We start from the raw sequence: 16,164 nt of genomic DNA, 5'->3' as shown, positions 1-16,164 counted from the left end.
GGTTCTGCTTTGATATCCTGGATGAGCAAGAAGCAGAAGTCGGTTGCTTTGAGCACCGTTGAGGCTGAATACATAGCTACGAGTATGGCCTCCTGTGAAGCTGTTTGGTTGAGGAAGCTCTTCAGTTAGTTGTTTGGACATGGTTGGATACCACCGCGATCCTCTGCGACAACTAGAGTGGGATCCGATTATCAAAGAATCCCGTAATTCATGATCGCTCCAAGCACATCGATATCAAGTACCACTTTATCCGGGATATGGTACAACGAGGAGCAATAAAGCTCCATCATATTGGGATTGATGACCAGGTCGTCGACATTCTAACGAAGCCCCTGGGAAAGGTCAAATTCTTGACTTTCCGAAAACGACTAGGAGTCGTGGAGAGACCCTCTTATGAGGACCCTGTGTGATATGGACATTGAGCTTTGGGAGCTCCGGGGGCATTGGGTACTTCTTGGAGCAATGAGCAACCATAGGGTCAGTGGTTCAGCCTTCCCCTAGTGGTTTGTTGTGTACAAAGTGAGAGGTTCAGCCTTCCCCTGTGATAACCCGTGGCGACATGTAGGCAGGATGAGTGGTTCATCCTTCTCTTGCTAAGACATCCTACCCATGCAGTATGGGACTCATGGAAAGTACCTCTCATCTGGCCAATGAGCGGGGAAATGAGGATAGGGACCATAGTACTACTAATGGACGCATCGTGTACTACCATACTCCCTACGCTAGGATTATATTGATCTGGGATCAATTAGAACTGACTTCGAGTCAGTAAGAGTGGTATGATACACTCTCTTTATTGGAACTGACTTCGGGTCAGTAAGAGTGGTATGAGACACTCTCTTTTGTCTGGGACTGACTTCAGGTCAGTAGAGAATGGTATGATACATTCTCAATCACTTCTGCTTCTTCATAGTTCAGCAGTGCAGAGCAGTGCATTGATGGCAGCTTTAGTAGCAACTGACAAATGGATTAGTAGATGGAGTTCTCCCTAGTTGAGAGGAAGTATCAAAATTGGAAACTAGGGTCAAACTCCATATGGGTCACCTTATTTATGGCAACTAATATTTTTCTTGGATTCATCTCTCTGAGAGGTGTAGGATTGATCTAAAGATCATCCGATTCCGACATGTAAATATGAAGATATGAATTTATTTATATTATTGATAATTTGTCAAGGTCGGCCAGCGAGAAAAACAGTCATTTTCACCCCCAACTTAACCTCAATGTTGCATATAAAAGGAGACCTCATGCCATTATTTCACCATCTCATCCTCACATCCTTCTCTCCTCTCTTGTTTGGGTACGCATATCTGGAGCAGCTTCTCTCACACGTGTGAAAGGAAGGAGACTATTTTCTGTTTAGGGTTGTGTTGACCGAGTTTAACTGAAGCTACAGGAAGGCTATTTAGACAGCGTTGACTCTTCTCTGATTGCGGATTGGGTTAGGTTGCCTCTCCTTGGTAGGCCGCAGTTCTGGACAGTCACTTTGACCCTACTTTGACCCTGCGTTGACCAGTGTTGACTGTGCTAGGGCTGGTCGCAGGCTTGACTGCAGTTGACCAATGTTTGACTAGGATATTCAGACTATTTTGGGCTGATACTTCTTGTTGTTTGAGGCCGAGTTGACTGAGCTTTTGCTAAGCTTGATTGGAGGTCAAATATGCCCTGTTTGACCAACTTTGACTTTGCTGGTTAGGGTTTGTTGTTGCTATCATAAAATATCAGTTTTGTATATTTGCACTATCTCTCACTCTCTCTACTGAATTATTGAAGATTATAAGAAGAATTGATCAAGGGTTTCCCCACATTGGGGTTTGTCCCTGGCTGGTGCCACATCTTGTGTCCTCTTGTCTTGGCTTGTCTTCCATTGTTTATGTGTATGTTTTATATGCATTTTACTATCATGTTGATGTGATTGCTAAACTGGAAATTTATATTGGGCTAATAAGAAATTGAAGTAAATTGCTCTTAAGCATAGAACATACCAAAAATTAACAACATTGCAGGAGCTTGTCACCCATATACAATCGTCATTTTCTTAGAGTGCTTATATAGGACTCAATTTTCTCTGAGAAAAACCAAATGCTTATATGGGATGCTTGTTTTCTTGAGTGCTTATATAGGACTTTAGTTTCTCTGAGAGAAACCAAATGCTTATAGGGACAAATTATATTCTTGGAGAACTTATATAGGACAGAGAAATTGAGGTCCTTTATAAGAACTCCAAGAAAACCAGCAAAAGTGCCTTCAGCATACAAAATTTCCAAATTTAACAATGTCACATGCTAAAGAAATGAATTCAATTCCTTAGTCTTTGAACGTTATTTCAGACACACATGTTTCGCCATCCAACTTCATAAATAAGTGCATATGCAAGATTGTTTGAGGTCTGCTTAATGAACTAAAAGACTTGTTCAAAGGGAAGGCCATGACATCCAATATCTTCTGAAAACGTATTTGAGATAAACCAAATGAGAAAAGCAAAATGGATTCAAACATATTCATAACAACGTGTTTGTGTACAAACTTTCAATCTTTTGAATTTGTGCAAAAAAATGCTTTTACATGGAGTATGTTCAACTCCTAGATGGTCCGAGATGAATTGGCACATGAGAGATAGTCCTTGATAGATTTGCACATTTGTGTAGCTTCCTCAATGGATGCTAGACATTATATAGTTGTTGGCTTAGTATTCCTCCTTTAGGCATTAGAGTTCTCTTAAATGTTTGGTGGACACTCTTCACTGAGGCCCCATGGAGGATCCACTCGCTTCGAGAGAACCCTACATGGGATAAGGACAATTGTGCAACTTGGAAGAGGGCATAAGGGCCTAATTGACATGTGCAGCTTGGTTTCCTATTCGAAGGATTGGAGATGGCTCTGAGACATCTAAGGCTTTGATATTCTGCAAAGGCAACTAACCCAATGGAGTGCATGCAGCATTACTTAAGAGGATCGATGGAGTTTGTGAAGGCTTGTGATGGAGGGATGTGGACTTGCCTTGCATAGCTACATCACCTTGGACTCTAGAGCCATTATTGTGCACCACATCACCTTTGAGCATGACACATGTACTTTAGAGTGTAACATCTCACTTGTGTTGACCTACAACTACTCATTATAAGTTGCAGGGGCTAAGTCTCACATTATGTTGTTGGCCATCCTTAATTCTTATGTAAATAGATGAAGGAGAGAGTTTTTCCATTCATATATGTTCATTCACACACTTATATTCACTCTTATGATCGGATGTACCCTGGAGAAGAATGTGCGCTAGCCCCTCTCTCTATCTCTCTCTGCATTCTTCACATGTGCTCTCTCTCTCTCTCTTGGGTCGCTAGCATTTCTTGGTCTTCTTGGAGTATCTTGGAGGTCTTGGGTTAGGCTTTATCCCTTAGAGTTTGGAGATTAGAGTTTTGTGACAAAACCCTATTGTTAAATTGTGAAGAAGAAGCGGAGAGGACGTCTTGCCTTGGAGGATATGTTGGAGAGATTCTTGCATATTGATCTTCTTGGTTGCTAAGGTTTTGTTGATTTTCCCTAGCTAGGGTTTCAAGCATGGAGAGGATTTGTAGTAGCCTTGAGAGAAGGCTATGGTATTTGCATGTACTTCATCTTGGGAATATTAATGAAGTTTCCAGCTGTCAAACACTTGTGAAATTTTTAGATTTGATTTTCAGCTATATACGTTCTTTATGCATTGTTATTATAGTCATATATGTCTTGTTGATTTGACATAAGTAGAAGAACAATTGTTAATTGATTCGACATCTACGTGAAGAATATAAGTAATTAACACTTCTTTTAATAAGGAATTATCCACAATAAATATGCCCTAACATGAAAAAATGAAATGATTTTCCTACATAACAATAGATATTGATTGTCAATTAGGTGTAGCTTGAATGGTTGAAAGTCGTTATCCTCCTCCACCCATGTTCAAATCCACACTATGGCATGCTTACTCTTTCCATGGGCCAATTGTTGACTGTTGAATTGGTTTAAGCCCTAAGAACCCAATTTACCATTGGTACCATCCTCAAAATGAGGGGAAGTACCCGATGGGTTTGCTTGGGAAAGGCATTACGTAGGATAAAAAATAAACATTGATTAAAGCATTTGCATCTCCTTGTACATCCAAAAATAGATAATTGTTAAGTTTAGGTATGTTCTATGCTAGAGCAATTTATTTCAATTTTCACAGTTAGCTCAATATCTTTTCCAGATTAGCAATCACATCAGCATTAAAGTAACTTGCAGATAGAACATAAATATAAATCGCAGAAGACAAGCCAAGACAAGAGGACACAAGATGTGGCGCTAGCCAGGGACAAACCCCAATGTGGGGAACCCTTGATCAATTCTTCTTATATGTTCTTCAGTAGTTCAGCAGAGAGAGATAGTACATTTACAACTGAAGTCCACACTTTGACTTATCTAGATGAGAGCATAGATCATCTCTAAGAAGATGATACATGAGATCAGTTGAAGACATGCTGCTTCAACTGATTCTCCAAGGTGACTCCTTCACCTATCATCGTGTTGCATCTCGTCATCATGCTGCACCTCACCGTGTTGCACCACGCTGCACCCATCATCACAATGCTGGACCTTGTGACTACTGCACCTAATGTTGTATTGTTGTCCCATGTGTCATGATTGAAACATGTTGTCCATGTTAGCTGTCCCATTGCTTGTTTGTTGTCCCTTGCATACTTTCTATACCATTGCATGCTTGGTGTACTCGCTGCTAAGTACCATACAATTGTCCGAATGTTAGTTTGTTGTCCCTTGCATACTGTTGTACCATTGTGCCACTGCTGCACAATGTCATGGTTGTCTCGTTGTGCTTTGCCATACCATAACAGCACCATGAATTTGCTGCACTAAATACTAGTTGTCCCATGTTGTACCATTGTACCATTGTTGTCCCGTTGTGCACTATATGCCATTGACCATTGTTGTCCCATTGTTGTACCATATGCTGCACCATACTGCACCAAGTTGCCTTTGTTGTCCCATTGCTTATCATTGCAGCACCATGTAGCATTGTTGTCCCACTGCTGCACCATACTTCACCAAGTTGCCTTTGTTGTCCCATTGCTTATCATTGCAGCACCATGTAGCATTGTTGTCCCACTGCTGCACCATACTTCTTGTTGTCCATACTGTTGCACCATTGTTGCACCATACATCTTGCTGTCATATACTATGTTGTCTATAATGTTACAACATTCATCATAAGACTTGGATCTATCATTCATGACTGTGATTCAATCCAAACGGCAGATAGAGCATCCTTATTTAGAACAACATTAAGGATAGCTGAAGGTGTGGCTTCTTTATCTCAACGTTTACGTGTGAGAGCATTCCTTCCATGACAGCAATGGTATTCCTTTTATGACTGCGTATAGGAACAGGTCTTTTCCTTTCATGACAGCAAGGGCATTCCATGTGTAGAGCACTTCTTCTAGGACAGCGTTTAGGTGCCATCTCCATTAGGTAGCGTAGCAACTAGGTTTAGGGCATCTCTTCTCCTTAGACCTGCGGCTAGGGTTTCTGCCTTCATTTCCATGGCTGCGTATTATTACTTCTTCATAGGGCAGCGTTAGGGCTTGCTGTTAGGCCTCCTTCACCGTGCTAGATCTCCCTTTCCTCCTGCGTCTAGGGCTTCTTCATTAGGGCAACGTAGAGCCTAGGGCACTCCCTCTAGATTAGGGCAGCATTATCCCTTAGGATCTCTCCTCCTACTAAAACCCAAAGACAAGTAGAGAGGAAGAGATCCCAAGTGTGTTGAAATGACTTGAAGGCCACCTCTATTTATACTAAAACGTTGAGCACAAGTGGGGTTTATTTGGTTGTTGGCCGACCTTGACGAATTGTCCCATAACACAAATAAATTCATATCTCCATAAATACTTATCGGAATCGGATGATCTTTAGATCAATCCTACACCTCTCGATGAGAGGGATCCAAGAAAAATATCAATCGCCATTAATAAGATGACCCACATGGAGTTTGGCCCTAGTTGTCAATTTTAACACTCCTCTCAACTAGGGAGAACTCCATCCACTGATCCATATGTCCGATTGTACTATCTCTGCCATCAGTGCCTTGCACTGCTCTACTGAGCTCTGCTCTGCTGAATCATGAAGAAGAAGAATTGATCGAGAATGTCTCATACCATTCTCTACTGACCCGAAGTCAGTTCCATATGAAGAGAGTGTGTCATATCACTCTTACTGACCCGAAGTCAGTTTTATTGATCCCAAATCAATATCACAAGAGAGTGTCTCAAACCACTCATACTGATCCCATATCAGTTTCATTAATCCTAGATCAATGGAGGTCATCCTAGCATAGGGAGTACGGTAGATACAACGATGCGTCCATCGATAGTACTATTATGGTCCCTAACCCCATTTCCCTGCTCATTGATCAGATGAGAGGTAATTCCCATGAATCCTAGACTACATGGGTAGGATGCCTCAACAGGAGAACTAATCATCCTATCCCACAGGAGAACGAATCATCATGTTCCAAAGTCGCCACGGGGTATCACAAGGGAAGGTTGAGCCATTCACCCTGTACACAGTACACCATTAGGGGAGGGTGAGTCGCCCTATGGTCGTGGGTTGCTCCAGTAAGTACCCCAAGCCCCCTCCAAAGCTCCCAAAGCTCAATGCATGCAACATGCAGGACCCTTATAAGAAGGTCTCTCAACAACTCCAAGTCATTTGGGAAAGTCACAGATTTGACCTTTCCCCGAGGCTTTGACAAAATGTCTGTGACCTGTACATTAGTCTCAATGCGATGGAGCCTCCTTGCTCATCAACATACCATATCCCAAATAAGGTAGTATCTGATGTCTATCTGTTGGAGCAATCATCGAATACGGGATTCCTCAACAATCGAATCCCCCCCTGGTTGTCACGGAGAATCACAATGCTATTCATCATGTGTACAAATAGCTCACTGAAGAGCTTCCACAACTAGGCAGCTTCACACGAGATCATACTCGTAGCTATGTATTCGGTCTCGGCGGTGCTTATAGCAACCGACTTCTGCTTCCTTCTCATCCATGATATCGAAGCAGAATCCAAAGAGAGCCAGTGCTGAGAAGTGCTCTAGTGATCCTCCACACTGCCTACCCAATCAGCATTCGAATAATCATGCAGCTTCATATTTCCGGCAGTGTATCTCAATCCATGAGAGATTGTGCCCTGAAGATATTTCAGAAGATTCTTGGCACCAATCTAGTGAGGCTCAATCAAATATGAGTTGACCATGCTAACTGCAAAACATATATCTGGACGGAAGTTCACCAAGAACATCAATGCAAATGAGTTTATGAAACTCAAAGGCATTTCCCAAATCTGGTCCGTCATCACCACCATATAACTTCTGAAAGTTAAGATCCTCGAGGTAGTCACTGGCTTGCAGTTTACCATTCCACATCTGGAATCCAACTCCCTCTTACTTCTACAAGTGAGAGGGTCTGCACCTATCAGAAATAGGTCGTCCTCAAAAGGTGCCGGTATGAGAGGTCTATCATCCACAACCTTTAAACAATGGTTTGGATCGGCTTCACTCTTAGTGAATCTCAGCTTCATCTAACAGCTATCAATCCTCTCATATCAAACCCGGGGTGGTTAGCTTCAAGCCATAGAGGGCTTTCTTCCACCTGCATACATGAGATTCCTGATGAATCTCAAACCCCACAGGTTGTTCCAAACCTGTGGACCCACTACATGAGGGGAATGGTCCTCTTGTGATATTTTCCTTCGATACATCTCAGACATGTACCTTCATGCTCCTTTTGAATTCAGGCATCCCTGTCATCATCTGACTCACGGACCTCCGATGTTATGTGTCAACTGACATGGTCCCCAATGGACTTTCTGCAATTTGATACAAATTGCCAACCCTGAGCCCACGAGTAAAAGCATCTTTGAAAATTCTTTTTTCAAACACGTACCTTTTCCATTGATGAATGTCGCCCTGAAACCTTTAACTTCCATTGCCAAAATGGACACCAGGTTCTTCTTGCAATCAAGTACATAAAAGAGATTCTGTAAATGAATCGAGTTACCCTCATTCAGTTGAGGAATAACATCCTACACCCTTTTCGGAATAGGTGGCATCGGCTCCAAGTATAATCCCACAATTGTTTCCATCTCTACCAAATTCGAGAGAGCACCTTCCTATCCGATGAGGTGCCTTGAAGCACTACAATCAATAAGCCAGATTCCCAAAGAATCTGAAGGAGAGGACCAATACAAGATAACGCTTCTTTATCTTATCAGAAACAACATTTGATTCTTCAGACCTGGGGTTCCTTGCTTTCATTGAAGCGTTGGTTGTATCCTTGATGACCTGCATTACCTGTCATTCCTCTAATCATTGAAGATGTCCTTGGAATGATTGTTATCATCATCAAGTGATTTGTCCCTGCCAGGAGACACTCCTTCGGATAATGGTCGAACTGCCTTTCCTTCCATCCTTAGATCCGGACTTCCCATAGAGGTGATCTTCAGGTAGGCCATCAGAAACTTCCACTATGCCATTCTGATAATTTTCTCTGCTTCGACTTCATCTTGGTGAATTAGAAGAGGGGTGAGGAATCCATTGATCCTTTTGTCCTTTCCCAACTGTCTTCAGTGATTGCTCTTTCACTCTTTCTTGGGCTTTGTCTTCACCTCAGCTCTGATACCATGTTAAGTTTAGGTATGTTCTATGCTAGAGCAATTTATTTCAATTTTCACAGTTAGCTCAATATCTTTTCCAAATTAGCAATCACATCAGCATTAAAATAAACTGCAGATAGAACATAAATATAAATTGCAGAAGACAAGCCAAGACAAGAGGACACAAGATGTGGTGCTAGCCAGGGACAAACTCCAATGTGGGGAAACCCTTGACCAATTCTTCTTATATGTTCTTCAATAGTTCAGCAGAGAGAGATAGTACATTTACCACTGAAGTCAACACTTTGACTTATCTAAATGAGAGCATAGATCATCTCTAAGAAGATGATACATGAGATCAGTTGAAGACATGCTGCTTCAACTGATTCTCCAAGGTGACTCCTTCACCTATCATCGTGTTGCATCTCGTCATCATGTTGCACCTCACCGTGCTGCACCATGTTGCACCCATCATCACAATGTTGGACCTTATGACTGTTGCACCTAATGTTGTATTGTTGTCCCATGTGTCATGATTGAACCATGTTGTCCATGTTAGTTGTCCCATTGCTTGTTTGTTGTCCCTTGCATGCTTGCTGTACCATTGCATGCTTGGTGTACTTGCTGCTAAGTACCATACAGTTGTCCCAATGTTAGTTTGATGTCCCTTGCATGTTGTTGTACCATTGTGCCACTGCTGCACAATGTCGTCATTGTCCCGTTGTGCTTTGCCATACCATAATAGCAACATGAATTTGCCGCACTAAATACTAGTTGTCCCATGTTGTACCATTGTACCATCGCTATCCCGTTGTGCACTATATGCCATTGACCATTGTTGTCCCATTGTTGTACCATATGTTGCACCATACTGCACCAAGTTGCCTTTGCTATCCCATTGCTTATCATTGCAGCACCATGTAGCATTGTTGTCCCACTGTTGCACCATACTTCACCAAGTTGTTTTTGTTGTCCCATTGCTTAGCATTGCAGCACCATGCAGCATTGTTGTCCCACTGTTGCACCATACGTCTTGTTGTCCATACTACTACACCATACATCTTGTTGTCATTTACTATGTTGTCTATAATGTTACAGCATTCATCATAAGACTTGGATCTATCATTCATGATTGTGATTCAATCCAAACGGCAGATAGAGCATCCTTATTTAGAACAGCATTAAGGATAGTTGAAGGTGTGGCTTCTTTATCTCAGCGTTTACGTGTGAAAGCCTTCCTTCCATGACAGCAATGGTATTCCTTTCCTGAATGCGTATAAGATAAGGGCTTTTCCTTTCATGACAGCAAGGGCATTCCATGTGTAGAGCACTTCTTCTAGGACAGTGTTTAGGTGCCATCTCCATTGCACAGTGCAGCAACTAGGTTTAGGGCATCTCTTCTCCTTAGACCTGCAGCTAGGGTTTCTACCTTCATTTCCATGGTTGTGTATTATTACTTTTTCACAGGGCAGCGTTAGGTCTTCTCCATAAGGCAGCGTTAGGGCTTGCTGTTAGGCCTTCTTCATTGTGCTAGATCTCCCTTTCCTCCTGCGTCTAGGGCTTCTTCATTAGAGGAATGTAGAGCCTAAGGCACTCCCTCTAGATTAAGGCAACGTTATCCCTTAGGATCTCTCCTCCTACTAAAACCCAAAGACAAGTAGAGAGGAAGAGATCCCAAGTGTGTTGAAATGATTTGAAAGCCACCTCTATTTATACTAAAACGTTTAGCACAAAAGGGGTTTATTTGGTTGCTGGCCGACCTTGACAAATTGTCCCATAACACAAATAAATTCATATCTCCATGAATACTTATCGAAATAGGATGATCTTTAGATCAATCCTACACCTCTCAATGAGAGGGATCCAAGAAAAATATCAGCTGCCATTAATAAGATGACCCACATGGAGTTTGGCCCTAGTTGCCAAATTTAACAATAACACATTTTTAAATAAATCCCTATCAAATACCCTTCCCTTCTACAACACAAAATAAACTCCTTTCTATCCCAAAAAACAAGTACCGTCAAAAGGGTTTATAAAAGCCAAAAAAACATTTGAAATAGGTTGTGGGCAATAGTGAAATGCAGTCATTCATACAATGGATTGGATTGATCTATTAGCAAAGGTTTTGTTTGCCCTAGTTGAAACCTTGAAAAACCTAAATCAATGGCACCAATGAGGTGGCAATTATGCAAGATTGGGGGAAAGAAAAAATATAACTCTGCTAAAATCCATAAATAAAAAAGTAGTGTTAAACATAACATTTCAATGAAATTGAAAATAGATACAACAACTTGTTCTACCTAGACTTGAATATCAACAATTGTAGTGGCATGAAGTTGCCACACTAATTAATCATCAACCCCCATTCTAGTATTATTCTTCAATATCCCCTTGACTACCTAGGTAATGTTAAGGGTCGGGATAACATCAGTGCACCAATTGGACGATTTTTCTCTAGAAATGGTAACATTCAATGTGTAAAGTTATCCATATTGGAATGAGAATTTAGCAATAACAAATTAGTAAACCATGCCCCAAAAGGATATACACCCGCTAGTTATGAGAAAATAAGATTTGTTGAATTCACCCATGGAAAGTAATGCATGGAGACAAGATAGCATGACATTAAAGATAAGTAGAGGGATCTTGTAGTCTCACTCGTGTTAGATGGTAGGACAACTATTAATCATCTACCCTTTGTTAACATATCAATTTTATCCCAAAGAAGGCAAGTTTTTGACCGGTCAAAGACACTGACATGAAAGTAAAGCATGTTGCATATTTGATGGGCAATGTGAGGGAAAACAATAATAAATAATGTTGCCAAAGACATACTTGCATATATCTTTTTACTCCTAAACTTGTTCATTAGGTCAACATCCTTCTTATAGCCATTAATAGGATTACTTAGGTTGTGAATACTTCGAGTAAAGAAAAAAAACGATTTGAACATTTATTATTAACCATTCAACATCCATAAAACTATAAAGGAAATATGCCACTTTACAGCTTTTTTGGCATACCAGATTACATTTGCGTCCACATTTTTTTTCTCAAGTATCTTGTAAAAGTGCATCAAACAATTAGAGATAATGGTTTCCATTTAATGGCATAGGTGACCTCGTAAAAATGCATCCATCACTCTACGATTGGCGATATTGCAAATGTTGGGGACCTTACGATTAGCTCTTCATGCAGTGATTTCATAAGGATGCAAAAGCATCCGATGACCATAACTAATTATAATGGATGTCCTCCATGTTTTTTACAATGACCAACCATTCTTAGGGAATGTTTATAAGGGCATGGCTAAATGGGGAGAGGGTTCAAGAGATCTTATTCATGAATAATTCCAAATTGACTTGATAGTAGGCAGAAGGTGTGAGATATTAGATTACAAGGTGGAAGATGTTTAACATCATTATTTATTCAATGACATTTTTACTCAATCCAGTTTCATAAAAAACCAAAAAAAGGCACAGGACATGCAAAATTGGAATAGCTTTATCAACATGTGTTATGGTCCTGATGATCGAACAACCTAAGCTTGGGAAATATTTGAGACTATAACTTAATTTGAAGAAGGGTATCGCAGTTACAATAGGACTCAATTGCCCGTAGAATTTTCCCTATAGAGTAGTGACTCCGTTGTTACATTAGTGAGTAGGTTATCCATATGTTTTCATGTCTTAAATTTGAATTTTATATTTTGCTTTGAATTTTTTTATGAATTTTTTATTATTAAATTTTAAAAACAAAATTTTAATATAATTCGCTTTCATAGATTATTGGTTCATTAGCATGTGGGCTCAATTGAAGTGAATATGCATTTATCCACTTTGCTCAATGGAGTCACCTTAGCTCACTAAAGGTACAAGCTTCGGTGTTTGTTCATAGTACATACAAATGTTTGCTTTTTATCTTAACAATAGCGAACAAACAATACTAAGTTAGCCCACCCGAATGTCCAAATATAATGTCTCGTGAAACGATGGTGATGATGACCTCCTTTAGCATCTTCTATGACAGGATAGATAGATTGCCAAATGACTTCACCCAAGTTGATTATGGTCAACGTAGTAGTTTAATGAGCACTCTACAAACAACAGACGATCAAGTAAGAGACCACATGGATCCAAGTAAAATTGATTATTAGTCCCAACACTCCAGACCATACCATGAACAAGACACCACACAGATCCAGATGAATTTAATTACAAGCTTATTATGCCTTGTCCAACGTTTAGTGCCCACGGTAAACAATTCTCTATTATCACTATGTTCCTCTAAATTAGAAATTTGCAAACGGAATAACAAAAATAATAAAAATGTGCACATTATAGTAAATCCAGTGATATAGAATATATTATGACATGGATGTAAGTTGTTTTATTATGTCTGAGGTTTTCAAACTTGCGTTGATGTGATTCATTGTCTGTGTATGATGTGAAATTGTGAATCTATTTTGATGTGCAACATTTTTGTAGTATATATAAAGTTTTATGGCTAAAGATTTCCGTTACAGATTATTATTTATTTATTTATTTTATATTTTTTTTTTGAGTTAGTATGAACGAGTGATTTTTTTTGTTGTGTATATTTGAGTTTTTATTGGTAAGTTTTTGGTTAGTATGAACAAGTGACTGAGGTGTTATATTTTAAATTTAATATTGAGATATAAATGTTCAGCCATACCATAAAAGTTTTGTTGGGCTAAGAAGGCATTAACGAAGGGACTGGTGCCCACACGCACAAGCATATGATTGTATGGATTTGACTTCAAGCTCATAACAACACCCCGCTTACATTAATTTGACAAACGATTATTAAATGTGGTGTATATTTTGAGTTATTAATGTATTCACTAAATTATTATATTGAAGTGTTTTAATCTCACTCATAGTCATCAACCAAAAGCATATATAGAGGCTAATATCTTTTGGAGAGCCAAAATTCTTATTGCTCAATTAAGGACTAATTCTCATCAACTCCGTTGTGAAACAGGGTGCTCGAAAAGGTCAAAGAAAGTGTGAGAGGAAAGAGTATGCATTTTTTGTTTTGCCAGAAAAGTGGACGCAGAAAAACATTTCATTTTAGAATGTGAGGCCTTCAAAGACAACAGGGAAAGTTATGCAGATATGCTGGCAGCTAGCTCTTGGGATAATCTATTTAGCGAGGGGTTTGTCGAGAAGCTGGGAGCATTTATTTTGAAGATTCACAGAAAAGGGCCAAATACATCAAGCAGACGAAGAAACAATCTGTCCCATAGGCTATCTTTAGCCTTAAAATACTTACTTTCTTTCTTTCTTTCTAAATTTCTTTCTTTCTAAAGTGGACACAGAAAAACATTTCATTTTAGAGTGTGAGGCCTTCAAAGATAACAGGGAAAGTTATGCAGAGACGCTGGCAACTAACTATTGGGATAATCTATTTAGTGAAGGGTTTGTCGAGAAGCTGGAGCATTTATTTTGAAGCTTCACAGAAAAAAACCGAATACATCAAGTAGATGAAAAAACAATCTGTCCCCTAAACTATCTTTAGCTTCATAGATACTTTCTTTCATTTATTCTTTCTTTCTAAAATTCTAAATTAATTTCCTTCTTTCTAAATCGTTTAATATCTCGAATAAAGCATTATGCATGTTCCACGGGGAGGAGGGAGATAAAATTGGCCCTTTATCTCATTCGGTTTCCCGTTTATGGTATTGTAAAGAGTTGCATAATTTGAGATCTTGAAATGTGTAAGAGTGGGACTGAAACGATGTGAACAGGTACACTAACATTTTCAAACATTATTCATTTGAAGATTTCTCTTAGAGTTGCTGTCAGGAAACTTTGACGATAAAGAACAGTTTTTATTAGATGTTTGGTAGCATAGTCATACCCTTTCGAGTCTTTGCAGGAGAGCCGTCTTGAACTGGCGAACACCTCTGCCGCTTGACGTGGGATCGAGCTTATGGGCTCTTTCGAATGCATAGAACCGGCCTGCAGTAAAGTAACGCATACACGATCAAGGACAAAACCTCAAATACAGAGAGATAAAGTGAGAAAAAAGAGGATTAGGGCAAGTGACACATACAGAGGAATGCAACTCGAGGTCTTTCAGGCTCAATCTCATTCGCCACACGAAGGATCGTGGCGATGTCGCGGAGCTTCGGAGGGACGACTTCACTGTCAATTGCCGATTCAGAAATGTTCGCCATTGTGTTCGACCTCGCCAGAGGCCGAGGCGGCTGCTCGCTCGAACTTGAACCAATCGCCGCCATTTTCTTCTCTTCTCTTCTCGACAAGAAGCACTGTGAATCAACCCTACTCTGCTACTAAATACTGGGCTGAATCCGACCTTCAGTCATTTTGCACGGAACATTCATTCACGTGATATACCAAAAATGGGAGAGCCACCTGTTTACCTGTGCGAAGTAGCAGCAGCAAAGCAAACGAAAGCAACGTATTGCAATGTGCTGCGGTAGATAAAGTAATTGATTCCATTGTCCTTTTCCACACATTTTCATTTCTTCTTTTGGTCCCACAAGAAGCCACCGTATAGGATCTCCAATTCCAATTTTTGTTTCGCTCATTGTTCTCTCTCGCAAGCAACGAATATTAAAGTACGGGACATTCAAGATTGGTCTCGAACACTGATCAAAGCAGATACCGACCATACGATAGGGACAGACAGCTTTATGTTCACTAACCCACCCCCCTCAAATACCAGCGAAGTCCTCTGTGTATTTGTGTACATTATACGCCAATCTTTACTTTATTTGCCCTATTTCCCCTGACCATGAGAGCCCACAACCCACTTGAAACCCTTAAAATACGGCCACTTCACTTTAATCAACATTTTACACATTTAAGATGCTTTGCTGCTCAAGCAAGCTTCAGATTTTAAACGAAAACCTTTTTCATTGTATATTAATTCTCAACCCAGCCATAGGATAGTTAAGATTTACTTAAAGCTTAGAGCCTGAGTGAAGAAGTTAAGATTACGAGCTGCTCGACCTCTAAGTCAAAATCCCATGGACCATGACCAAGAGATACAAACTTCAAGAAGGAAGACTAATCATATGAAGGAAGACTACCTAAAGGCATTGCTTTCTTAGCTAAAAATGTAAGAGAAACAAACTCGGGATTATGGAAAGTATTAACAAATTTAGATTCATCTCATTCTTGATTTGGGAGAAATTGAATTGATGGAGATGTAAACTTTTCTTCACATTATTAATCCAAAATTATTAAATATAATAATATTAATATATATTAGTATTAGATGAAATAATAATAATAAAGTTCACTATGGAGCAGGGATTGAGGGATGTCTACTTTTTCTTGATGTTCTCATTTCGAAAAGTGATGACGGTTTTTTCTCCCACCAAGTGTTTCGGAAGAAAACTCATACTCAGCAGTATTTGCATGCCAGTTCCCATCATTTCCCTGTTCAAGAGCTGGGTGTTCTCAACACGCTAGCTACTCA

At 39.9% G+C, this 16,164-nt stretch overlaps 1 protein-coding gene across 1 annotated transcript in view; it reads right to left on the bottom strand.

Annotated features, from left to right (window-relative positions):
• LOC149169784 (callose synthase 3-like) overlaps positions 1-15,147 on the bottom strand; it is a 392,932-nt gene extending 377,785 nt beyond the window's left edge. Inside the window, exons 1-2 of the mRNA XM_089428814.1 lie at positions 14,770-15,147; positions 14,575-14,675 (exon numbers count right to left, since the gene is read on the bottom strand). Coding sequence (XP_089284940.1) covers positions 14,575-14,675; positions 14,770-14,956 — 288 coding nt within the window. The 5' untranslated portion in view covers positions 14,957-15,147. The remainder of the gene's footprint in view (positions 1-14,574; positions 14,676-14,769) is intronic.
• Positions 15,148-16,164: the final 1,017 nt, after the last annotated feature.

Source organism: Pinus tabuliformis, chromosome 4_2, assembly GCF_031772625.1.
Source record: "Pinus tabuliformis cultivar Carrire ecotype Pingquan chromosome 4_2, CPIR1, whole genome shotgun sequence".
Classification (NCBI taxonomy): Eukaryota; Viridiplantae; Streptophyta; class Pinopsida; order Pinales; family Pinaceae; genus Pinus; species Pinus tabuliformis.
The sequence above is the reverse complement of the archived record's forward strand: the minus strand, read 5'-3'. Positions and strand labels throughout refer to the sequence as shown.